Source organism: Poromitra crassiceps, assembly GCF_964638095.1.
Source record: "Poromitra crassiceps genome assembly, chromosome: 17".
Lineage (NCBI taxonomy): Eukaryota > Metazoa > Chordata > Actinopteri > Beryciformes > Melamphaidae > Poromitra > Poromitra crassiceps.
In genome coordinates this window covers 18,806,475-18,833,868 of record NC_139635.1, presented here as the reverse complement: position 1 = coordinate 18,833,868, position 27,394 = coordinate 18,806,475, and the positions used below count along the sequence as shown (strand labels likewise).

Sequence of the window (27,394 nt, the reverse complement as noted above, 5' to 3'; positions counted from 1 at the left end):
CTGTGTGTGAGAGACAGACAGACAGAGAGAGAGCGAGAGAGAGAGAAACATTGTGCTTAATTACCACAAATTTAAAGGTGTGAGGCGTGTGGTCAAGAGAAGGCTTGTTGGGGTGAGTCATGCATTCATTCAGTCATTCAGGAATGGATAACGGTCATCAGTGATGATGTCATCAGTGATGTCATCCTTTATGGCTGAGGGCATACTGTAAGTAACTTCAGTGATGATGCCATTAGTGACATCAGTCTGAAGCTATATAAGTGGTGGAAGTCTAAGTAGGGAGAATCAAGTTGGGGTTCCCGCACGTGGTCCTGGGCTGTTTGTTTTATGGCGCATCCAGCTTATTGGTGAATTACCGCCACCTTCTGCTCCGGAGTGTGGATCAGACAATCAACTTCAAAAACCAAAACACACACACACCTAAACTACATCATACCCTATTAAAAAACCTCTGAATCCCTTAAGAAAGTTGACAGTGCCCCCCATCAAACGAACATAAAAGTCAGTGGTGAAAAACGGAAGAGAAAATAGAAATGGCTACCTCTTACACAAGAACGGTCGTCCAAAAGCTGGTTGGTTAACACACTAATATTATGCTCCTGAAACCTGTCTTGTTCTACTTTGAGTGGAGTTTTCAAACACAGTGTGTGAACTGCCATGAACTTGCAACATACCCGTCGAGGAAAACAGGCGACCGACCACACTCGCTCGGATTTCACATTTTAATGATTCTATTTTACAGACAAGCATAAAAACCGTTAAATCATGGGGCTTGCGGGTCATGCATTAAGATACTGCACACAGGTGTTTTCTGCAGCATTTCAAAGCGCTTTACAGGTCACAGTGAACAGGGCTCCTACACATGTTACTTTTCACACGCCAAGGTTTTAGGGCTCATTGCTTTTACATCTTTATAGGCAGAGTATATCAGATAATACTCAATACTCTTTACAGGCCGAGTATATCAGATAATACTCAAGGCTGAGTATATCAGATAATACTCCAGACTCTTTAGAGGCAGAGTATATCAGATAATACTCCAGACTCTTTGCATCTTTATAGACCGAGTATATCAGATAATACTCCACACTCTTTGCATCTTTATAGGCTGAGTATATCAGATAATACTCCAGACTCTTTATAGGCCGAGTATATCAGATAATACTGCAGACTCTTTTTTTTTGGGGGGGGGGGGGGCATTTTGCCTTTATTCGATAGGACAGTAGGTAGACAGGACATGTGGAGAGAGAGGGGATGACAAGGACCGCGGGTCGGATTCGAACCCGGGTCGGCCGCGCGAAGGAGCGAGCCTCCGTGGTACGCGTGCTACCAGGTGAGCCACCAGGATGCACATACTCCAGACTCTTTATAGGCTGAGTATATCAGATAATACTCCAGACTATTTACAGGCCGAGTATATCAGATAATACTCCAGACTCTTTACAGGCCGAGTATATCAGATAATACTCCACACACTCTTTACATGTTTATAGACCGAGTATATCAGATAATACTCCACACACTCTTTACATCTGTATAGACAGAGTATATCAGATAATACTCCACACACTCTTTACATGTTTATAGACCGAGTATATCAGATAATACTCCACACACTCTTTACATCTGTATAGACAGAGTATATCAGATAATACTCCACACTCTTTATAGGCAGAGTATATCAGATAATACTCCACACTCTTTATAGGCAGAGTATATCAGATAATACTCCACACTCTTTATAGGAGCGAGAGATTTCCAGTGGGGTGGCTCATTTCTTTTCTACTTTTATCTTTCCATACTTTTAAAGACCTGGAAGCGGTCAAGAAACGTGTTTTCTCCTCCATGCGTAGGAGCCCTGAGTGTACTTGAGATTCAATCAAGCAGCCCAAGTGCCATTTTCTGAACACATCTGCTACAAAAATGATCAATATTTAATAACTGGCCAAAAGCCATCCTTTCAGTGTCTTTTCATACAAAGTCCATGGAGCGAGCTGATCGCCACCCCCCCCCTTTGCCAGGTATTTAAATCACAAGCATGCGAGAGTGAGCGGCGAATTTAAAAAAAGAAAAGAAAAAAAAACGTCAACATGGAAAAGATGTCAGCACGGGGTTAAAATCTTCTTGTATGACATGCCGAGTGGAGGAATATGAATTAGAGCCTGATACCTGGGGAAGACTTTTACCACTTCCTGATATTTATTGATCCATTTCTGATGTAGTCAATGGAATTCTTCCTCCCAATCCATCCATCCATCTGGAAACCCAATTCTTCCGACACAATGTGGAATTTTGCGTAGAAGCCCCCATTAATATGCATTTTCCACTCAAAGGCCAAGAGTTCAGTAAAGGCTAATATGTGGCACTTTTTCAACACCGCTATATCTGTGCAAGTCCAGTGTCAGTGAAGTGATAGCTGGCTATGGATATGTGTTAAATGGAGCTTCTCTGAGCAAAATAAAGATCAGATGGCAGAATACGTAAGGCAGAGTTTTCCTTCATGAAAGCACCGGGGGTCAGGCGGAGAATTTCTAAGGCCGAAGATCCTTAGGAGACAAAAGAAGAAATATTAAATGATGTGAAATATATGTTTGGCAAAGTTAGAATTAGATTGAACAACAAAGCATTTTTTTTAACAAGATCAAGGGGAAAAAAATCTGTCAGTGGTTGTATTATCTTCACAGGGAAAATCTTCACTATGAATACAGATGAAAAATATACCCATGCTTTATAGTTTTTGCAGCCTGTTCTTTGTCATGTCAAACATATTTGCCTAGGCTCTGTTTTCAACAGTCTGTAAAATGGTAAGAACTGATAATAGTCTCAAGTTAACAGGCATAATTATATTATATATAATTATATATATATATATATATATATATATGAATATGTGTTAAATGGATCTTCTCTGAGCATAATAAAGATCAGGGGCCCTATCTTCGTACAGGCGATATCCCCTGTTTGCGCGTGCCTTAAGGCAGGGAAGATACCGGTCTGCCTTGCACATTTGTCCAGGTGTTATGCAGAGTTTTGCATCCCCACCTCACGGGAGCATATCGTAATATTTATACAGAAATGTAACTGTTTAAAAGTGATATCATTGTCTGGGTAGACGTGACCTCCCTGATTTCTAAGTTAAAACAGCCCAAAACAATATGTTGGGGATGCAATTCTCGGTGGGGATGCGGAAACGTTGACGGCACGTGTCGCAGGCGCAAATTAGAGCCGTGCCAAAATCATCTGCACCCCCAAAATGCCTGCGCAAACGGGATTTGGGCGGTCTTAACTACCAGAATTATTCACATTATTCACATTCATCACATTCCCGTCTCGCGATCGCTGTTTGCGCGAGGCATGCAATATGCTGTAATTCTCTCCATGCGTAATAGAGTGGACTCACTTGTGCCGAGGACAAAGAGAGATGGAGAGAGCTTGTGACAGATCGACTGTGGTGCCAACGACCCTCCGGGTTATGGGATAGCAGTAGGTGAATAGCTATTGCAAGAAGGCTACAATGCACAAGTTTTCTAAATTAATTTACCATAACCCCTCCTTGCGATGTGATAAAAGTTTCTCAGTGAATTATAGTTGATTGCCTCACCGAATAATCTGCTGGTTACCCAATTTTAGCACCAGAATTTGATGTCCTGGGGTGGCACGTCCGTGTGTAATGACGTTTCTGGGCTGCACAGCGCGGAGATTATGGTGCGATCAAGCGCAGCAAGTGTTTTAGCGCCTGGAGCGCAGCTAAGAGGTGCTTTTCAAAGCTCTTAGCGCAAAGTAACGATAGGATAATGCCATCTATCCCCACATTTTAGCGCTGAAACGCCTGCTTTGGCATGCGTCACGCCTATTTTTACAACAGGCATGCGCTTGTGCCCGTATATATATATATATATATATATATATATATATATATATATATATATATATATATATATATATATATATACAGTATATATATATATACAGTATATATATATATATATATATATATATATATATACGGGCACAAGCCCGTATATATATACGGGCATATATATATATATATGCCACATCTTTCTATTCTAGACAAGCTTACAATAACAACATTGGTTTGGATTGCAAGGCATGCAATATAAAATACTGTAATTTTCTTTACACACATTTATTGTCTTTACCACTCATCAAGCAGCATTTTAAAGCAGTTTACAGTTAATATAACATTCATACACATTTGATATATCAGTTAAATAAATACCTGTTAGATCAACCCTTTTTCTGGATCGTGTTTATCGTCAAGTTCCTCATCTGAGTCTGAAAATGGAAGAAAAACAGAAATCAACGTGAAAATAAGAAACCAACAAAACCAGACTAGAACGACCGCACCGCGGATATATGCCTCCGCCAACCAGTGAGCAGTCGACATGCATGTCTGTCCAGACTCTGAGGTTTGAGCCAAATGAGAAGAAATTTCGTCAAGGTGTTACTGAGATATGGCGTTGCCAAGCTGAAAATGGTGTTCGTGAGATCACAGTGACCTTGACCTTTGACCACCAAAATGTAATCAGTTCATCCTTGAGTCCAAGTGGACGTTTGAGGCAAATTGGAAGAAATTCCGTCAAGGTTCTTGGGATATCTCGTTAACAAGTTTGAAAATGGCGTTAGTGAGGTCACAGTGACCTTAACCTTTCTCCTTTGACCACCAACATCTAATTAGTGCATCCTTGAGTTTAAGTCGACGTTTGAGCCAAATTGGAAGAAATTCCATCAAGGCATTCCTGAGATATCGCATTAAAGAGCTTGGGAATGGGGTTCGTGAGGTCACCGTGATCTTGAACTTTGACCTTTAACCACCAAAATCTAATCAGTTCATCCTGGAGTCCAAGTGAACATTTGAAGAAAATTGGATGAAATTCCATCAAGGCGTTCCTGAGATATCGCGTTAACAAGCATGAAATGAGCGGTCGAGAGGTCACAGTGACCTTGAACTTTGACCACCAAAATCTAATCAGTTCATCCTCGAGTCCAAGTGGACGTTTGAGGCAAATGCAAAGAAATTCCATCAAGCCGTTCCTGAGATATCGCCTTAACGAACTTGGGAATGGCGTTCATGAGGTCACAGTGACCTTGAACTTTGACCACCAAAATCTAATCAGTTCATCCTTGAGTCCAAGTCGACGTTTGAGGCAAATTTCATGAAACTGCGTCAAGGCGTTCCTCAGATATCGCGCTGATGAACATCAGACATAGGTACGGCCCGTACGGATGGACGGACGGACAAGCCGAATCCATAATGCCTCCGGACTGGCTATCGCCGGCGGAGGCATAAAAACTCAATATCAGGTGAAATACAGTATGTTTTTGAAATATTTAACCTGATGTTGATAGTTTGATTGTATTTATGCTCGTGTACGTTATGCGTGTTGTTTTATTTTGCAGTAGGAAGTAGCTGGTTAAACAGAGATGGGTTTGAGAAGAGACGGTGGGATATCAAAGCAAGACGCCGCATCTTGCACATGGGAGAAGTTAGCCCTGAAGCCTTTCAGTCAGAAAGCCATGATGCAGAATAGGGATGTAACGATAACCGGTTTTAATGATAACCGTGATAAAATTCCTTACGATAACCGTACCGTGTCAAAGTTTCATTATCTCTAAAACCATGGTACCGTGATTACAGTGCTTTGAAAAACATGGTAAATACTGTCCATCATCAACCAAAGTTGGCAACAGTCTCCCAGATGCAAACGTGCAGCCTTGGAGAAATGATTTCAGTGAGTGTATTGATCCTTTTTGGGTCTAAGTTTTCAATATAAAACGTCGTAAAATTATTTCAGTGAGTCTCTCAGTACTTTTTTTTTTACATTTTCATCAATTCTTTACGAATACCGTGGTAATACGATAACCGTGATAATTTTGGTCATGATAATCATGATGTGAAATTTTCATACCGTTACATCTCTAATGCAGAACAGAGGAATCTTCATACAACTCTTCAAACATGTTTTTCATTGCCTTTTTGTTTTTGTTTTAAGGATGTTGGTTGTGTGTTCAGCTCCGGTTGTGCTTGGGCTTCTGGCTTAATGGGCAAGGTGCTGCTTGCCTTCCCATCTGAGGACTGGGGTTCGATTCCCGGTCAAACCACACACAGTTTTAACATGAATTTTCTTCTTTGAAAACGTCAAAATTACATTCCAAAGATTCGTTATTAGGGTTAGGCAAGTACAACAATATATATGGTTAGGGATAGATCGTGGTTAAATAAGAAAACCTTAAACCTAACCTTAACCAGTTTCTTTTACTTGCCTAACCTAACAACCAACATCCTTGAAACAAAAATAAAAATGCAATGAAACATGTTTGAAGAGTTGTATGGGTGATTCCTCTGCTCTGCGTCATTCTGACAGAAAGGCTTCAGGGCTTCTTCCTGTATTTGTGTGACGTGGGGTTTTGCCCATGGTTTTCCACGGCCACCCCCACTTAGGAGAATGGCTGCAGGTCCTGGGTCTATTGTGCGTTTACATGCACACAAATAATTATTAACGGATTCCTAGAGTTACCCGATTATTCAAGTGTCATGTAAACAGCATCCTTTACTGGATGAAGGCCGTTGTCGGTTTATGAGAAAACCCATAAACACACCTAGGTTTCTGCTGAGTCATCAGGTTTATTCATTGCTAATCTCTCGAGACAGACTTTCGACTTGCATCGAAAATCTGTCGGCAGAAGTGAACGTGACCGGTGTGTAGTCAACACTTACCCTTTTCAGCATGTAGCAAGTTGCTACTTGCTACTAGCAACGAGCTAGAGTTGTTATTGTTGTTTCATAGCGACGGACGGATTTGACAGCGACACGCAGGGAGCGGAAAATAAATCCATTAATGGGCGGAGCCGGTCAGTTGGAGCCAATGGCAGAGCTCGCAGGGAGCGGAAAGGGATTTTCTTCCGCTGCCGAGTTCCTGTTGCACCACATTGAAACGGGGCTGCCCCCAGAGGTTAGAGAAACTTTTTTTTTTTTTTTTGGTTGGGTTCCCAGATTGATTCATTGCGGTCAATGTCCACTCGCACACTTTGAGGTGAGTTCCCGCTATTTACTATGTGCGCAAATCAGATTATTGCCAGTTACATGATTATTCTCGGTTATCTGTTTATTGTGTGCACGTGATCTCAGATTATGAGAGATTATTTCACCCCCATCATAGTCATCACAGTAAATATTGGGCCCATTTTCCGCAAGCCACATACATACATACATACATACATACATACATACATACACACATACATACATACATACATACATACATACATACATACAGTATCTTCTGAATATTCTGACACTAAAATGTCATTTTTCAGACAGACAGATCAGGAGAAAATGTACTTTGTTCAAGACCTGTCTCAGTCTCAGCAACACACTCTCACCAGACTTGGCAACAGCAGCACAAGTTAGCATTAGCGCCAAGTTAGTGGCGTAGTCTATGTGACACGCAGGTATACGCAGCATAGCCACTAGGAAAGCTCCAGGATCCGAGTCTACCCACTTCAAAATGTGCAAAGATACGTAACAATATAGTTTTGTGACAGAACTTTCACTTCAGAGAGTTTGTCTAGCAAATGCCAGGTAGATAAATGCAGGTGAAGATGATTTTGTCCAGAGTTCCATGACTATTTGTATTGTAGGTAGAGAGATAACTCTGAAACTTTGATCAAAACAGTCATTCTATACATCCTTTAATTGTCCTAACGTCTTGTGAATGAAATGAATGATATGTAATTGTGTTAACTTCTTGTGATAATCAATATGTAACGAAATAATAACAATCCATCAATTTGATGGGGATCCCCTGGAAACCCCTCATAGCCCCCCCGCCCCCGCGTGGAAACACATCTCACCCCAAGTTGAAATTTACAATATACCCACAACAATAAACTACACCACTGGCAGGGAGCGATTAGCTAAAGCTACATGTGAAGTTCATTGATGTAGGAGCTAAATCTGTGGTTGGAAAAATTATTTTTTAAGCGAATATCTTAGTTACAATTAAATTGAGCTAACAAGGGGCAGCTTTGTGTTTATGTCTGGTGTGTGTGTGTGTGTGTGTGTGTGTGTGTGTGTGTGTGTGTGTGTGTGTGTGTGTGTGTGTGTGTGTGTGTGTGTGTGTGTGTGTGTGTGTGGAGTTTGAGAACTCACGATCTCTAGCTCAAGTTAGCTTGCTAGGTCGGCACTAAACCCGCGTCACCAGGCTCTCTCCCACAACACTTCAAGGGGAGCGCGTGACCACGTGACCATTTAGGAGACCGGCAGAGTAGCATTTCTTATTATTGGTGGAGTCTACTAACAGTGGTGTATCTCCATCTCACATTAAAGACCTCTGGTTTGAGGGAGTAGGAAGTAGCTGGTTAAACAGAGATAGGTCTGAGGAGCCGACCTGCCACAGACTCGGGTGGAGAGTAGAACTGTCCGTCAGACACGGGGCCGGGGCCGTGGATGAGAGGAGCGCGCTCTGCGGCGTCCACGAAGGACTGGAACCCTGAAACAAGACACGGAGGGGCCATGAAGGCAGCACGTGGAGGTGGGAACAGGTAGGACACAAAACAAAAACGTGTAACCAAGCTGCAAAGCATCCTGATCACATGACCTCACATTCTGTTTCGCTCACTTGCCTTGACAGACAACTCCTCCAGCCAATCAGTGGCGCCAAATCCAATCCAAATCCACTCGGAAGAACGGCGAAAACGTCTTTTTCCGCAGAGGAACTCCGCAGGTGCATACTGTTGTTCTCGTTGAATCGTTGTTAGCGAGTCGATTTCTGCAATAACTGCTCTTATGGCTGTTTACTCTACGAACGTTAACGTCACCGGTCGTTGCTTCGGGAGATGCCATTACTGTTCCGCCCCCCCCCCCTGATTGGCCGGTTACGTTGTAATTCCAGGAAATCGATGCGGTCGGCTGGGCGTCCAGACGCGTTATTTTGAATTGCACATAGGTTACGCAAAAACCACGCCCTGCGCCCGCCTACGCAGCAGTCAAGCGCCGGGATTGGCCAGGCGCTCATGCTCATGTTGGGCTCTCTGTTAGAGGGACACCATTCCTGTGAGAAGCAACAACACCAAGCGAGGCTGCAGCGAGGCTGCAACGAGGATATTGAAAGACAAAATCCTACATCGCACCAAAGCATACAATGTATTTTAATGTTATTTGACTTTCTGACCACCCGCCTCAGTGCTTATTATGAGGCCAGAATAACAGATGCTGCTGGCCATTGGGAAGGCTTAACCCTTTACTTTTGGTTTTATTTATTGTGTATGATTCAACTTTTTATCTATGATTTTATATTATTGCATGTTTTTGTAGATTGTGTTTTTTTTTTAAATAGTTTTCATTTGCAGGAGCTCTGTTATTGAAGCTTTGGCTAAAGGCCTGAATTTTACAATGTTTTGAAATAAATGTTTAAAAATCGATTGTGTGTTAAAAGCTTGTGTTACGTTTTCATTGGCGTTAATACACTAATAATTCATTTCAATGTCCGCTATCAAGAGCAATTCAGTTGGTTCATGAAATCGCTGGGCTGCGTGCCCAGTGATTTGTGGTGTGGGAGATTCCAGCTGTCAAAAGAAGAAGACAAAAGACTTGCTCCTGGCCAATCCCGGTGCTTGAATGCTGCGTAGGCGGGCACAGGGCATGGTTTTTGCGTAACCTATGTGCGATTCGAAATAACGCCGTCCAGACTGATCCGTTGCGCGAAACAGAATGTGAGGTTGCGTGATCGTTAGCAAAGTGCAACACTGACTAAAGAAGAAGAAGTGGTAGCAGAACAGGATATGAAGTAGAAGTAACAGTACTAATAGTAGTAGTAGTAGTAGGAGTACTAATGGTGCTAATCGTAATAGTATTAATAGTAGTAGTAGTGTTGACTCACTGTTGTGGTCCTCAGCCTCCTGAGGCAGAACCTTGAAGTCCAGCAGCCAGGTCTCGATCCAGGCCAGCACGAACGAGATGATGGGCAGCAGGTATCCAAAGGCCCCGTGAGACAGCAGCTGTCCACACACGCAGAGACACACACACGCAGAGACACACACACACACACACACACACACACACACACACACACACACGCACAAACACACACACACACACACACAGATGAAAATACTGTTAAACACTGTTAAAAAATAATGTATTTCATCGTGCTGAACAAAAATGTAATGGTAAACACAGCAGGTTTTTTTTGGCTCCCATTTTTCACGCTACTTCTATGGCTTAACTTCTCTCAGATTTTGTTCACAAGTTTGTTGAAATCTGTGTAATGGCACGTACAGACTACAAGATCCTCGTCAGTCTCGGAGTCGTTCTGGTTTTCACACTATATGACTGAGCTGTGACAGGGGGTCACACATTACAAGACATTACACCAGGAGGAGTCCCTGACAAGTCTGGCTGGTCTCCAAACCACGTTTTGTCACAAAAACACACACGACAAATGCGCTCATCAGAGGAGACTCTCTTTTTTTTTTATAACTTTGTTTATTAGTTTTTATACGAAAATAAAGACATCACAAAAAAATACAATACAGAACACACAATACAATACAAATAAAATAAAAACAAAATGGTGGTGATACACAGGAAAAGGTTACGTACAGGATATCGGATGTAAGTTATATGGAGATGACGGAAGACACGGTCTCATACATTGTATTTTCCCAGCAGGTTGACAATGGGTTGCCAAATTTTCTGAAATACCCCTTCTCGGTTTGAGATAGTAAATCGGATTTTCTCTAGATGCAACACATTTCCTACTTCCTTAAGCCACATATCAAATGTAGGACAATTCTCAGATTTCCAGGACTGTAGCAGCAGTTTTCTGGCTAGCAGAGTGGATAGAGAGATGGCCTGGGCCTCATATCTATCTCTCACCCTGCCCGGCTCAACTACACCAAACAGTGCAGTTAAAGGATCGGGAGGAAACTCCTTATCAAAAGATTTAGAAAGAAAATCAAATAAATTACCGCAAAAAGTTTGCAACTTATGACATTGTATAAATAAATGAGATAGAGTTCCCTCATCTTTCAAGCATTTCACACAGAGGGCTGAGGAATCTTTTGAAAATCCTATGCAGCCTAGAGGGAGAAAAGTGCAATCTGTGCACTACTTTGAATTGTATCAAAGCGTGCCTGACATTTATACAACTACTGTGAATATTGTCAATACAGGCTTCCCACATCTCATCCGTCATTTCAGTGCCCAGTTCTCTCTGCCAGCCCTCCTTAAACCAATTTGATGATGGGCTGTTTACATTCTGAAAGCTGCCATAGAAACCAGACACTGCGCCTTTAATGAAAGGTTTAATAGACAAACTAGAATGACCGCAACGCGGACTTATGCCTCCGCCATTAGTTCATTCTGGAGTCCAAATCGCCATTTGAGGCAAATTGGAAGAGATTCCGTCAAGGCGCTCCTGTGATGTTGCGTTACAGAGCTTGGAAATTGGGTGTGTGAGAGGTCACAGTGACCTTGAACTTTGACCACCAAAATGTAATCAGTTCATCCTTGAGTCCAAGTCGATGTTTGAGACAAGTTTGATTAAATTCCGTCAAGGCATTCCTGAGATATCGCGTTAACAAGCTTGAAAATGGCGTTTGAGAGCTCACCTTGACCTTTGACCTTTGACCACCAAAATCTAATCAGATCATCCTTGAGTCCAAGTCGATGTTTGAGACAAGTTTGATGAAATTCCGTCAAGGCATTCCTGAGATATCACGTTAACTCACTCAGGGCCAATGACGTCTTTGACGTGTTATCAGGAATAGCCCAGAGGGCCAATGACGTGTTTGACGTGTTTTTGTTTTTATTACTGCAGCGCGTAGTTCAAACACTTACCCAGCCTCTGACATAGTATCATGTCCCTAGCATCTAAGACAACACGTGAACAAACACATACCGCAGCTGTTGTTTTGAAATTGAGCAGGAGGAAAAGCAGAAAACGGATAAACGCTTCCTTCTGCAGACAGGAGAAACGCCATTGAAACGCCCCTCGGCGCGCTGCAGGAGCTGGTCGCTTTCCTGTGTGCCAGCCGTGAGAAAACGGGAGAAAGTAATCCAGAGATGCGTTTGATCATCGGAGGAATGAGGAAATGATCGATCAGAGGGCGGTGAGGACGTGTTGAATAGCCGAGGGGAAAACGGGAACGATCAAATAGCAGGGAGGATAGGACAGGGAGACATGGACGAGGACGGGTGGACCAGAACAAAACAAAATAAACACACGAACAGCTAACAAGGCAGAAGCGGCAGTCACAGCAGCCCGCTGTCCGTTCTCAAGAGCTATTCAGTTGGTTCATGAAATCGCTGGGCTGCGTGCCTTCCAGTGTTGCTCCTGGCCAATCCCGGCGCCACAGGGCGTGGTTATTGCTTATCCTATGTGGGGTTAGAAATCACGCATTCGTCCCAGCCCGAACGAGAGGAGGAAAACGAGCAGAGGCAGAGGCTAGACGCTGATCTCAAACCAGTTAGGTGTTCCCCTCCTATGCTAATTTGCGGGGGAAGGAGCCAAGGAGGTGCGATCCAGCAGCAGCTGTGGACAGAACTCTCTCTCTGTGTGTGTGTGTGTGTGTGTGTGTGTGTCTGTGTCTGTGTGTCTGTCTGTGTGTCTGTCTGTCTGTCTGTCTGCACACTCACTCACATTGAGTAAACTGTATTGTTGAATGTAAAAAAAGCACTTCATAAATATATATATATATATATTTTTTTTTTTCATTTGTGTCATAATGAATAATATTTACATGTCTGATGTCAATACAGTTCAAAATAAAAGAATTGAGAGCGAGTTCTGCCTGAGAGTGTGTGATTTAGAAAAATGCCATTTTCTGCAATTTCTTTTCTCAGAGAGACCTTTTTGGTGAAAACAGGGTGTATATAAATGGCTATAAGTAGAGTACAGAACATGCTAAAAGCTCACTTTTTTTCCCCTGGTGAACCCAGAGACGTACATCTTCATTTTGAGGTATTGCAAATCACTTTGGTGCTAATAGATAATTTACTGTGGGTCTTGAAAGATGACCAACAATTATGAAAATCTTTGGCCTGTGCTAAATATTGGCAGTCCTAAACTGGCCATGAATGAGTTAACAAGCTTGAAAATGGCATTTGAGAGGTCACAGTGACCTTGACCTTTGACCACCAAAATGTAATCAGTTCATCCTTGAGTCTAAGTAGATGTTTGAGGCAAATTTGATGAAATTCCGTCAAGGTATTCATGAGATATCGCGTTAACAAGCTGGAAAATGGCGTTTGAGAGGTCACAGTGACCTTGACCTTTGATCTTTGACCACCAAAATGTAATCAGTTCATCCTTGAGTCCAAGTCGATGTTTGAGACAAGTTTGATTAAATTCCGTCAAGGCATTCCTGAGGTATCGCGTTAACAAGCTTGAAAATGGCGTTTGAGAGGTCACAGTGACCTTGACCTTTGACCACCAAAATCTAATCAGTTCATCCTTGAGTCCAAGTCGATGTTTGAGACAAGTTTGATTAAATTCCGTCAAGGCATTCTTGAGATATCGCGTTAACAAGCTTGAAAATGGCGTTCGAGAGGTCACAGTGACCTTGACCTTTGACCACCAAAATGTAATCAGTTCATCCTTGAGTCCAAGTCGATGTTTGAGGCAAATTTGATGAAATTCCGTCCAGGCGTTCCTCAGATATCGCGTTAACAAGCTTGAAAATGGCGTTCGAGAGGTCACAGTGACCTTGACCTTTGACCACCAAAATCTAATCAGATCATCCTTGAGTCTAAGTCGATGTTTGAGGCAAATTTGATGAAATTCCGTCCAGGCGTTCCTCAGATATCGCGTTAACAAACATCGTACGGACGGACGCACGGACGGACAACCCGGATCCATAATGCCTCCGGCCCGGCTATCGCCGGCGGAGGCATAAAAACTATCCAAAGCAGCATGCTTAGGTTTCTGCTCATATTGGGGGACATGAGCCCTTAAAGTCGAACTGAACCCGTAAAGTCACGTGCATCGCAGTCCGTTTCAGACTGAAAACATAATTTGTCTGAGATGACAAATGAGAGGCGGGTCATAGTATCATGTCGATGATTTGATTTGACAATTCTGTCGACTGGCTTTGGCATTGGTCAATCATGGCGTGTTCCAACCCCAAATCGAGTGGGATTCAGCGTGTTGACGTGCTACGCGAGTGGGATCCGCGGAGTACCAGGCAGCCAGCTGCTTCGTGCGGAGGGAGCGGACAATCCGATGAATGGGTGCTGCCCGCCCGCCTGGAATCTCCGAGGGCAGACCCCTGACAACCACGCTCTCAAGCGCGCGCCTTTTACGCTATTTCTGTAAATACGATATCCCTGGAATGCGCGTTTTAACGAGCCAGTTACATTTCTTTGCATTCTTAGAGATTATAGTTTTTGTTTTGTGTTCATGTTTCTAACAATTGGCCAAGTTAGTAGTTAGTTTATGGGATAGGAATTCTGCCAGATGACAGGCACTAGGCGCCATTTTCTACTTCATTTGGAAGAGAAAATTATCCTGAAATGAAGATTTGATTGACAGCTGCATGTCGTGATATGATTGGCTGAAATGGGGTAGAAATCTGATAGTACTGGGTGATGTCAGCAAACTGTACATTCCTGTTATCAATGAAATCTTGAAAAATTAACTTTTGATGTGAAAAAGTGTGAAAAACGAAAGAAATTAGACTTTTGGGATTTTGTTTGCATACATTATTAAATAGGTGCATACCCAGGTACTGTATTTGAACTAAAAGAAAAGAAAAGTCATTTATGAGTTCAGCTCGACTTTAAGAAGTGACGCAATTGTAAAAAAACGGAACATATGTGATGGTGCGAGTTGAAAAGCCTGCTGCAATTGTTGAAAAGAAACCAAATAATTATCAGTGTATAAGTCTCTCAGAGACACAATGCCTTTCTCCCTCCAGGCTGTGAAGACCGGATCCTCCAGACCTGGTCTAAATGCATGGTTGAAGCATATAGGGGTGTCCAAGTACATTTTAGGGGCCTTCAGCGTCAGTAACACCTGAGACCAAACCTTCAAGGAATTATGTATGATGGGATTATTATTATTACAGAGGAGTCTCTCCGGTGGAATTAAGTATGATTGGATTATTATTATTACAGAGGAGTCTCTCCGGTGGAATTATGTATGATTGGATTATTATTATTACAGAGGAGTCTCTCCGGTGGAATTAAGTATGATTGGATTATTATTATTACAGAGGAGTCTCTCCGGTGGAATTATGTATGATTGGATTATTATTATTACAGAGGAGTCTCTCCGGTGGAATTATGTATGATTGGATTATTATTATTACAGAGGAGTCTCTCCGGTGGAATTATGTATGATTGGATTATTATTATTACAGAGGAGTCTCTCCGGTGGAATTATGTATGATTGGATTATTATTATTACAGAGGAGTCTCTCCGGTGGAATTATGTATGATTGGATTATTATTATTACAGAGGAGTCTCTCCGGTGGAATTATGTATGATTGGATTATTATTATTACAGAGGAGTCTCTCCGGTGGAATTAAGTATGATTGGATTATTATTATTACAGAGGAGTCTCTCCGGTGGAATTAAGTATGATTGGATTATTATTATTACAGAGGAGTCTCTCCGGTGGAATTATGTATGATTGGATTATTATTATTACAGAGGAGTCTCTCCGGTGGAATTAAGTATGATTGGATTATTATTATTACAGAGGAGTCTCTCCGGTGGAATTAAGTATGATTGGATTATTATTATTACAGAGGAGTCTCTCCGGTGGAATTATGTATGATTGGATTATTATTATTACAGAGGAGTCTCTCCGGTGGAATTAAGTATGATTGGATTATTATTATTACAGAGGAGTCTCTCCGGTGGAATTAAGTATGATTGGATTATTATTATTACAGAGGAGTCTCTCCGGTGGAATTAAGTATGATTGGATTATTATTATTACAGAGGAGTCTCTCCGGTGGAATTATGTATGATTGGATTATTATTATTACAGAGGAGTCTCTCCGGTGGAATTATGTATGATTGGATTATTATTATTACAGAGGAGTCTCTCCGGTGGAATTATGTATGATTGGATTATTATTATTACAGAGGAGTCTCTCCGGTGGAATTAAGTATGATTGGATTATTATTATTACAGAGGAGTCTCTCCGGTGGAATTAAGTATGATTGGATTATTATTATTACAGAGGAGTCTCTCCGGTGGAATTATGTATGATTGGATTATTATTATTACAGAGGAGTCTCTCCGGTGGAATTAAGTATGATTGGATTATTATTATTACAGAGGAGTCTCTCCGGTGGAATTATGTATGATTGGATTATTATTATTACAGAGGAGTCTCTCCGGTGGAATTAAGTATGATTGGATTATTATTATTACAGAGGAGTCTCTCCGGTGGAATTAAGTATGATTGGATTATTATTATTACAGAGGAGTCTCTCCGGTGGAATTATGTATGATTGGATTATTATTATTACAGAGGAGTCTCTCCGGTGGAATTAAGTATGATTGGATTATTATTATTACAGAGGAGTCTCTCCGGTGGAATTATGTATGATTGGATTATTATTATTACAGAGGAGTCTCTCCGGTGGAATTATGTATGATTGGATTATTATTATTACAGAGGAGTCTCTCCGGTGGAATTATGTATGATTGGATTATTATTATTACAGAGGAGTCTCTCCGGTGGAATTATGTATGATTGGATTATTATTATTACAGAGGAGTCTCTCCGGTGGAATTAAGTATGATTGGATTATTATTATTACAGAGGAGTCTCTCCGGTGGAATTATGTATGATTGGATTATTATTATTACAGAGGAGTCTCTCCGGTGGAATTATGTATGATTGGATTATTATTATTACAGAGGAGTCTCTCCGGTGGAATTAAGTATGATTGGATTATTATTATTACAGAGGAGTCTCTCCGGTGGAATTATGTATGATTGGATTATTATTATTACAGAGGAGTCTCTCCGGTGGAATTATGTATGATTGGATTATTATTATTACAGAGGAGTCTCTCCGGTGGAATTATGTATGATTGGATTATTATTATTACAGAGGAGTCTCTCCGGTGGAATTATGTATGATTGGATTATTATTATTACAGAGGAGTCTCTCCGGTGGAATTAAGTATGATTGGATTATTATTATTACAGAGGAGTCTCTCCGGTGGAATTATGTATGATTGGATTATTATTATTACAGAGGAGTCTCTCCGGTGGAATTAAGTATGATTGGATTATTATTATTACAGAGGAGTCTCTCCGGTGGAATTATGTATGATTGGATTATTATTATTACAGAGGAGTCTCTCCGGTGGAATTATGTATGATTGGATTATTATTATTACAGAGGAGTCTCTCCGGTGGAATTAAGTATGATTGGATTATTATTATTACAGAGGAGTCTCTCCGGTGGAATTATGTATGATTGGATTATTATTATTACAGAGGAGTCTCTCCGGTGGAATTAAGTATGATTGGATTATTATTATTACAGAGGAGTCTCTCCGGTGGAATTATGTATGATTGGATTATTATTATTACAGAGGAGTCTCTCCGGTGGAATTAAGTATGATTGGATTATTATTATTACAGAGGAGTCTCTCCGGTGGAATTAAGTATGATTGGATTATTATTATTACAGAGGAGTCTCTCCGGTGGAATTATGTATGATTGGATTATTATTATTACAGAGGAGTCTCTCCGGTGGAATTATGTATGATTGGATTATTATTATTACAGAGGAGTCTCTCCGGTGGAATTATGTATGATTGGATTATTATTATTACAGAGGAGTCTCTCCGGTGGAATTAAGTATGATTGGATTATTATTATTACAGAGGAGTCTCTCCGGTGGAATTATGTATGATTGGATTATTATTATTACAGAGGAGTCTCTCCGGTGGAATTAAGTATGATTGGATTATTATTATTACAGAGGAGTCTCTCCGGTGGAATTAAGTATGATTGGATTATTATTATTACAGAGGAGTCTCTCCGGTGGAATTATGTATGATTGGATTATTATTATTACAGAGGAGTCTCTCCGGTGGAATTATGTATGATTGGATTATTATTATTACAGAGGAGTCTCTCCGGTGGAATTATGTATGATTGGATTATTATTATTACAGAGGAGTCTCTCCGGTGGAATTAAGTATGATTGGATTATTATTATTACAGAGGAGTCTCTCCGGTGGAATTATGTATGATTGGATTATTATTATTACAGAGGAGTCTCTCCGGTGGAATTAAGTATGATTGGATTATTATTATTACAGAGGAGTCTCTCCGGTGGAATTATGTATGATTGGATTATTATTATTACAGAGGAGTCTCTCCAGTGGAATTATGTATGATTGGATTATTATTATTACAGAGGAGTCTCTCCGGTGGAATTATGTATGATTGGATTATTATTATTACAGAGGAGTCTCTCCGGTGGAATTATGTATGATTGGATTATTATTATTACAGAGGAGTCTCTCCGGTGGAATTATGTATGATTGGATTATTATTATTACAGAGGAGTCTCTCCGGTGGAAATATCTTTTAGACGGATTCCTGGATGCATGATTCAGGGAGCTGCTGGTGTGTCTGCCTCCTCACCCCGTGTCTTACGTTTCTCATTGGCTGCAGCTGTTCTCCGACACGGCCAGATATCCAGCAGGCTGGGATATCCGTCGGACCTCTGTGACTGGTCGGCGAGTGCTGGGGGGAGGAGCTCCCTGTTGGGGGGAGGAGCTCCCTGTTGGGGGGAGGAGCTCCCTGCTGGCGTCTGTGGGGGTCCGTCGCGGAGCTCCAAAAACCGCTCGCCAAGGGCTCGGAGCAGCGCCTAGTGTGAACTTAGCTTTAGTGAGCACTTCAGCTTTGTCAAATGAATCCATCCTCCTGACAGGTGGCAGGTGTGACAGGTGTGTCACAGGTGACAGGTGTGTCACAGGTGACAGGTGTGTCACAGGTGACAGGTGTGTCACAGGTGACAGGTGTGTCACAGGTGACAGGTGGCAGGTGTGTCACAGGTGACAGGTGTGTCACAGGTGACAGGTGTGTCACAGGTGACAGGTGTGTCACAGGTGACAGGTGGCAGGTGTGACAGGTGTGTCACAGGTGACAGGTGTGTCACAGGTGACAGGTGTGTCACAGGTGACAGGTGTGTCACAGGTGACAGGTGTGTCACAGGTGACAGGTGTGACACAGGTGGCAGGTGTGTCACAGGTGACAGGTGTGTCACAGGTGACAGGTGTGTCACAGGTGACAGGTGTGTCACAGGTGACAGGTGTGTCACAGGTGACAGGTGGCAGGTGTGACAGGTGTGTCACAGGTGACAGGTGTGTCACAGGTGACAGGTGTGTCACAGGTGACAGGTGTGTCACAGGTGACAGGTGTGTCACAGGTGACAGGTGTGACACAGGTGGCAGGTGTGACAGGTGTGTCACAGGTGACAGGTGTGTCACAGGTGACAGGTGTGTCACAGGTGACAGGTGTGTCACAGGTTACAGGTGGCAGGTGTGTCACAGGTGACAGGTGTGTCACAGGTGACAGGTGTGTCACAGGTGACATGTGTGTCACAGGTGACAGGTGTGTCACAGGTGACAGGTGGCAGGTGTGACAGGTGTGTCACAGGTGACAGGTGTGGCATATCACCGATTAAACGGCAGGATTATTGCACAGGTGTGCTTTGGGCTGGTCACAATAAAAGGCCGCTCTAAAATGTGTAGTTTGATCACGACACACGACACAAGTTGTGAGGGAGCGTGCGATTGGGAAGTTCCATTTGAGGGCAGCATAACACATTGGGGATGGCTTATGGTGACATGAACATTCAATTCATGGGCAACATCTCAGGTGGACATTCCAGAAGTCAGCATGCCAACTCTCCACTTGTGACATGTGTGCCATTGTGTTGTGTGATCCATCCAACGACACGTTTCAGAGTCATTGTGACCAGTCCAAAGCACACCTGTGCAATAGGGCTGTCAAAATTGGCCCAACAATTATATTCGAATATTCCTTCTAAAGAAAACATATTCGTTCGAACTTATACTTAATATTTATTATTTCAACATATTTCAACATATTTATTAGGTCAGTAGTAGCCTACACTTTTCTAATGTTTTTAACTCATTGAGTGCCAGCCACTTTTGGAGAACGGACGCTCCCAGTGCCAGAGTTTCAGAGCTTTTTTCAGTGATTTCTCGAGGCCCACAGAATATTGTGTGATATTACTATGTAAACAATGAACACGCAAAAAGAACGATGAGATTCTTTTCTATCATCAGCAAAAACAGGTTTATTGATATCATTTTCCGTTCTTTAGTTATCAGCCGGAGAAGATAGCTTGATTTAACAAAAAAGAGCAGTTTTTTTCTAGAAGCTGAGATAATGGCCCTTTTGTGAAATTAAACATTTCAAACACATCACTGACTCTGAAGCTAATTTTCTGATGTAGTCACACCTCAAAAATAATTTCCTTCAATAAAACAGTGAAGGCCAGGGAATTTTGTTTGGCAGAATAATATTTTTAGCTGCAACCAGCAGCGCTGGCCCCTACGTGCGCTGCTGGTTGCAGCTTCTTGCTGATCTTGATTTGCTGCTGGTGGGCATCGGATATTCTGGCTTGCGTTTGCCAACCCTGTCCTGCTGCCTGGGTCTGTCTGGGTCAGTGTTGTGTGCTGCTCTGCGTGCCCCCCCCCCCCCCCCCCCCGCCCCGCCCCGCCCCGCCTCAACTGCACACTCCTCCTGTATGGGAGGTGGCTCTGTGCTGAGTTTGCTCTGCACTGTGAAGGGTGCGCGACATCCAGCTTTTTCCACGTGTGTTTGTCACCGGCTACTACTGTATGCTTCCAGTTGAGAATAATAACGGCTGATCATGCGAATGGGCTGTCGCAGCGGACATGGAGGAGCTCAATTGTGGGAGCAGATTGGCTGCTGCCTGCTGCAGGCACATCTAACGTTAAAACGCTTCATGCATATCGATGCATACGGATGCAATGCGATTTCCGTTTCCCCAACGACTTATTCTCTGTTTTTCTCTGCCTTTCTGTTAACCTGGAGAGCACTGTCGCCACCTAAGGGTTCTGTAAAATAGGTTATAGACCTCCAATAGCTACAATAGTTGTACAGGAGCTGCGGAAGGCTTTGATCGACGTCCCACCGTCAAAAAACGCATTGGACGTCGAAAGACGTCCGTGGCACTCTACGTCACTATTTAATTGGACGTCGAAAGACGTCCATGGCACTCAATGAGTTAAAGAACCAGGCAAACAATGTGTTTTTTATGTTGCCCTGTTGGCCAGGTTTTTTACCTGGGTAAATGTAAAAAAAAATAATAATAATAATAATAATGTTGAATATTATTGTTTTCATATTCGAATATTCTTTAAATTTTTATATTAGAATATCTATTCGAATATAGAATATTCTTTGACAGTCTTACTGTGCAATAATCATGCTGTATAATCAGCCTGGATATGGCACACGTGAAGGAGATGTGCTCACTAACACAGATTTCAAACCATTTGTGAACAAAATGGGAGAGAAGTAACAGTAAGCGGCTCTTTGTGTGCATAGATAGACCATAGACATAGTCTCAGAAGTGTTTGTCCCACGCATGAAAAATGCAAGCAAAAACAAAAGTGCTGTGTTTATATTTTGGTTCAGTATAAATACACAACACTGCAGCTCAGAGTGAAATAAGCTGCACCGCTGAAGTTGCTTCCTGACTGTTAGAAGCTCTTGGATGTTTACAGGTGATTGGAGTGTAAACATACAAACATCGATCAAAACCAAAGTGAATTATTGCTCAAGTCAAATTCAAGCTTTTTGTTGTTTTCTTGTTTGTTTTTGTTTCTTACCTTCGATACGACGACTTTCACGATCAGGAAAGCACTGCTGACTGCAGTGGTGATCTGCAGAGACGATCAATCACATCGATTGGACGTTCAATTAAGACGTTTCGTTCTATATCTGTATACAGTATATATGTCTATACAATCTATATCTGTATACAGTCTATATCTGTATACAGTCTATATCTGTATACAGTCTATATCTGTATACAGTCTATATGTCTATACAATCTATATCTGTATACAGTCTATATCTGTATACAGTCTATATCTGTATACAGTCTATATGTCTATACAGTCTATATCTGTATACAGTCTATGGCCCCTATCGTTGCATCGGCGCAGTTTCTAGGCCGAGCGGCAGGCGCAGATCAAAGCAGTGGGCGTGGAAAGGCGCACTTGATATCGTTGTGCTGGCGCTAGATGCAGCCCAAAGCATTACAACCACGCCTTTTAGGCGTAAAATTATGCACCGTCATGCTCATTGGATAAGTGCAATAAACGAATCGCACGCTTGCCTTTTTAGCTCCAATTCCAGTGATCCCGCAAAACCAGACGAAAGCCAAACGCTCTGCCCCCCCCCCCCCCCCTCTCTTCATCCAGCCTGTCTGTCTGCATTATAGGCTATTATTCCATATTATTATGCTTCTCAAACCAATCTAACTGCAGTTTCAATACTGCAAGCATGTAAATACGCTACACTATAGCAAGATCAAAGTGAAAATAATGTTCTATGCATCAGCTAGAAAAATATAGCCTATTAGATTGGTGAAAGTTTGTCCAGAAAGATATCATTTTCTCTCGCCTGCTGCAGGAAGGATGATGCACATAAATATACCCTACATTATGTCAAGTCATTGCATAAATGTGTTTTTATTGTAAAACTAAATGTGAAATAGGGCCAAGTTATTGGACGGACATCACAGTATAGCAGATGCCATTAGAAGCGCGTTCCGAAGCGCGTTCCGCTGTTACTTCTCTAAATCACGTTAACTCGACAAGGGGTATATATATGCCCAGGAGGACATATATGTTTCACATAGGGTGGTGTTTTCATTTCGAGGTTTTATTTGGTCCAATATTGAAATGTTGACAATGGCAGGCTGTGTTACCATTACACATTAATTTAGAACTACCTTTTATATCTATTTTGGCTCATTTGGTGGCTATTTAGTAGCGAAATGAAGAAACACAATGCATGCTGGGAACTCAGAGAGAGAGAGAGAGAAGGGTGACAGAGAAAAAGCAGTGAAGGCAAAGAATAGGCCTGCTTTTGAAAAGCGCAAAGCGCTAAATGTAGGCCAGCTCCCAAGATATGACTAGGCTGGTATTTAGCGCCGACACGCCCACTTTGGGACTGCGCCACGCCCATTCGGCCTAAAGCGCATTTGGCAGCCTAAAGCCTATTGCTATCTTGCCGAAACAGGCGCAAGGCACGTTTTTTTGCGGTTAAGGCCCGTAATAGCGCCGATGGCCTGTGGGAGAATAGAGCCCTATATGTCTATACAATCTATATCTGTATACAGTCTATATCTGTATACAGTCTATATCTGTATACAGTCTATATGTCTATACAGTCTATATCTGTATACAGTCTATATGTCTATACAATCTATATCTGTATACAGTCTATATCTGTATACAGTCTATATCTGTATACAGTCTATATGTCTATACAGTCTATATCTGTATACAGTCTATATGTCTATACAATCTATATGTGTATACAGTCTATATCTGTATACAGTCTATATCTGTATACAGTCTATATGTCTATACAGTCTATATCTGTATACAGTCTATATCTGTATACAGTCTATATCTGTATACAGTCTATATCTGTATATAGTCTATATCTGTATACAGTCTATATGTCTATACAGCCTATATCTGTATACAGTCTATATCTGTATATAGTCTATATCTGTATACAGTCTATATCTGTATACAGTCTATATCTGTATATAGTCTATATCTGTATACAGTCTATATGTCTATACAGTCTATATCTGTATACAGTCTATATCTGTATACAGTCTATATCTGTATACAGTCTATATCTGTATACAGTCTATATCTGTATACAGTCTATATGTCTATACAGTCTATATCTGTATACAGTCTATATCTGTATACAGTCTATATGTGTATACAGTCTATATCTGTATACAGTCTATATCTGTATATAGTCTGTATCTGTACACAGTCTATATCTGTATATAGTCTATATCTGTATATAGTCTATATCTGTATATAGTCTATATCTGTATATAGTCTATATGTGTATACAGTCTATATGTGTATACAGTCTATATCTGTATACAGTCTATATCTGTATATAGTCTATATGTGTATACAGTCTATATCTGTATATAGTCTATATCTGTATATAGTCTATATGTGTATACAGTCTATATCTGTATACAGTCTATATGTGTATACAGTCTATATCTGTATATAGTCTATATCTGTATATAGTCTATATGTGTATACAGTCTATATCTGTATACAGTCTATATGTCTATACAGTCTATATCTGTATACAGTCTATATGTGTATACAGTCTATATCTGTATATAGTCTATATCTGTATAGTCTATATGTCTATACAGTCTATATCTGTATACAGTCTATATCTGTATATAGTCTATATCTGTATACAGTCTATATCTGTATACAGTCTATATGTCTATACAGTCTATATCTGTATACCGTCTATATCTGTATACAGTCTATATGTGTATACAGTCTATATCTGTATACAGTCTATATCTGTATATAGTCTGTATCTGTACACAGTCTATATCTGTATATAGTCTATATCTGTATATAGTCTATATCTGTATATAGTCTATATGTGTATACAGTTTATATGTGTATACAGTCTATATCTGTATACAGTCTATATCTGTATATAGTCTATATGTGTATACAGTCTATATGTGTATACAGTCTATATCTGTATATAGTCTATATCTGTATACAGTCTATATCTGTATATAGTCTATATCTGTATACAGTCTATGGCTAAAAGGCTAAAACTTACTGCGATGGCCCACCAGTGACGCAGCTTACAGACGGCGTAGGCCAGGATGAGAGCTGCAAACCTGAATACAGCCAGCAGCTGGAAGAGGGAGGGAGGGAGAGAGGAGAGGAAGAGAGGGGGAGAGGAGAGGGAGAGGAGGGGGAGTGAGGGAGAGAGGAGATGGGGAGGGAGGGAGAGAGGAGAGGGAGGGAGAGAAGAGAGGGGGAGAGGAGAAGAGGAGGGTGGAAAGAAGAGGGAGGGAGAGAGAGAGGAGGGGGGATAAGAGAGAGGAGAGGAGATGCGAGAGGAGAGGAGGGAGGGAGACAGGAGAGGGGGAGAGAAGAGGAGAGGGGAGAGAAGAGGGGGGGAGGGAGAGAAGAGGGAGGGAGAGAAGAGGGAGGGAGGGAGAGAAGAGGGAGGGAGAGAGGAGAGGGGGATAAGAGAGAGGAGAAGGAGAGAGAGGAGAGGGAGAGAGAGAGGAGAGGAGAGGGAGAGGGAGAGAGAGAGGAGAGAGAGAGGAGAGGGAGAGAGAGAGGAGAGGAGGAGATGAGAGAGGAGAGAAGAGGGAGAGAGAGGAGGGAGAGAGGAGAGGGATAAGAGAGAGGAGAGGGATAGAGAGGAGAGGAGAGAGAGAGGAGAGGAGAGAGAGAGGAGAGGGAGAGAGAGGAGAGGTATAAGAGAGAGGAGAGAAGAGGGAGAGAGAGGAGTGAGAGATGAGAGGGATAAGAGAGAGGAGAGAAGAGGGAGAGAGAGGAGAGGGATAAGAGAGAGGAGAGAAGAGGGAGAGAGGAGAGGGATAAGAGAGAGGAGAGGGATAAGAGAGAGGAGAGGGAGAGAGAGAGGAGAGGGAGAGATGAGAGAGGAGAGAAGAGGGAGAGAGAGGAGGGAGAGAGGAGAGGGAGGGAGAGAGGAGAAGATATGAGAGAGGAGGGAGAGAGGAGAGGAGAGGGAGAGGGAGAGAGAGAGGAGAGGGAGAGAGAGAGGAGAGGGAGAGAGAGGAGAGGGAGAGAGAGAGGAGAGGGAGGGAGAGAGGAGAGGGAGAGAGAGAGGAGAGGGAGAGAGAGAGGAGAGGGAGGGAGAGAGGAGAGGGAGAGAGAGAGGAGAGGGAGGGAGAGAGGAGAGGGAGGGAGAGAGGAGAGGGAGAGAGAGAGGAGAGGGAGAGAGAGAGGAGAGGGAGAGAGAGGAGAGGGAGAGAGAGAGGAGAGGAGGAGATGAGAGAGGAGAGAAGAGAGAGGAGAGGGAGAGAGAGAGGAGAGGGGGAGATGAGAGAGAGCAAAACAGAGGAGTCCAGAGGGAGTTGCTCACATTTGGAACGTGACAAAGCAAACAGAGAAGTGCTCACAAAGATGTCGAAGAAGGAGGTGTGGTAGTCATACTGCAACACTTCAACAGCCAGCTGCTGCGGGATGCCTCCGTTCACCTAAACACACACACACGCACGCGCACACACACACACACACACACACACGCACACACACACACACACACACACACACGCACATGCACACACACGCGCGCACACACACACACACGCACATGCACACACACGCACGCACACACACACACACATACACACAGACACACACAAACGTTTAAAGTCACCAGAATAACGCTACATAGTAGGGATGTTCATTTTTAACACGTTCACTGCCAATGGCGAGTTGACTCGTCAAAAAAAATCCAACGGTTCACTGCCAACGACGAGTTGAGTCGTCAAAAAATTTGATTTTTTTTTTTTTGACGGTGGGACGTTGATCTAACCCTTTTACGTCTCCTATACCAGAATTGGAGGTATTGAATGTGTATAATCTATTTTACCGACCCACTGAGTGGCGACATGTCTCTCCACAGTAGGAGAGGCGAGCCAAAACTGGAGGGAAAAGCGCGAGGAAGCCGTTCTCCTACAGTAAAATGGATGGCGAAAACGCTTTCACTTTCGCGCTGATGCACAGCGGTGGCAACGGTGGGGGGTTCCAAGAATAGATTGGATGCACACTTTGAAACACGCACCATAAATAAGCCCAGAATCGCAAGAGCTTCATCAGAGCTCTCAACCGGACCGCCAAGAAACCAGCGAAACCCATCCAGCGAGCCCCATGCAGACTGCCAGGCAGCAGCAGCAAAGCAGCAACTCGTTTGTCACAGACCCGCTGCAGAGCCAAGGAGGGCGGAGGAGAACGCCCACGGAGGGAGGAGTTGGAAGCAGAGGGGGGTTTCCTGCTGTTATGGAGGAAATTACTGTTCAAAACTATTGTTTAGATGTCTGACGCCAAAAATGAATGGTTAAAGTGACTGTTCTATCGAATTTCACAAAAAGCCGTTTATCTCAGAATAATTTTTCTGACGCTGAAACCATGCTGTATTCAACTGCTAATGCTTACATAACTACTAACTCTACAAACTAACTCTTTTAGACAGAGAAAGCACACATTCTATTAGTTGTTTTGAGATATTGTGTGTTCACAAAATCTTAGC

The 27,394-nt window shown here is 42.3% G+C and overlaps 1 protein-coding gene across 2 annotated transcripts in view; it reads right to left on the bottom strand.

The window, feature by feature from the left end:
• Positions 1–708: 708 nt before the first annotated feature.
• Positions 709–27,394, bottom strand: part of LOC310791771 (STARD3 N-terminal-like protein) — a 46,846-nt gene continuing 20,160 nt past the window's right edge. The window contains exons 3-9 of one of the 2 annotated variants that reach the window (XM_083653426.1): positions 26,262–26,339; positions 24,941–25,018; positions 21,901–21,954; positions 9,903–10,020; positions 8,412–8,513; positions 4,241–4,296; positions 709–2,546 (exon numbers count right to left, since the gene is read on the bottom strand). In XM_083653426.1, coding sequence (XP_083509552.1) covers positions 4,244–4,296; positions 8,412–8,513; positions 9,903–10,020; positions 21,901–21,954; positions 24,941–25,018; positions 26,262–26,339 — 483 coding nt within the window. In that variant the 3' untranslated portion in view covers positions 709–2,546; positions 4,241–4,243. The remainder of the gene's footprint in view (positions 2,547–4,240; positions 4,297–8,411; positions 8,514–9,902; positions 10,021–21,900; positions 21,955–24,940; positions 25,019–26,261; positions 26,340–27,394) is intronic. The other variant, XM_083653427.1, reaches the window with a different exon arrangement.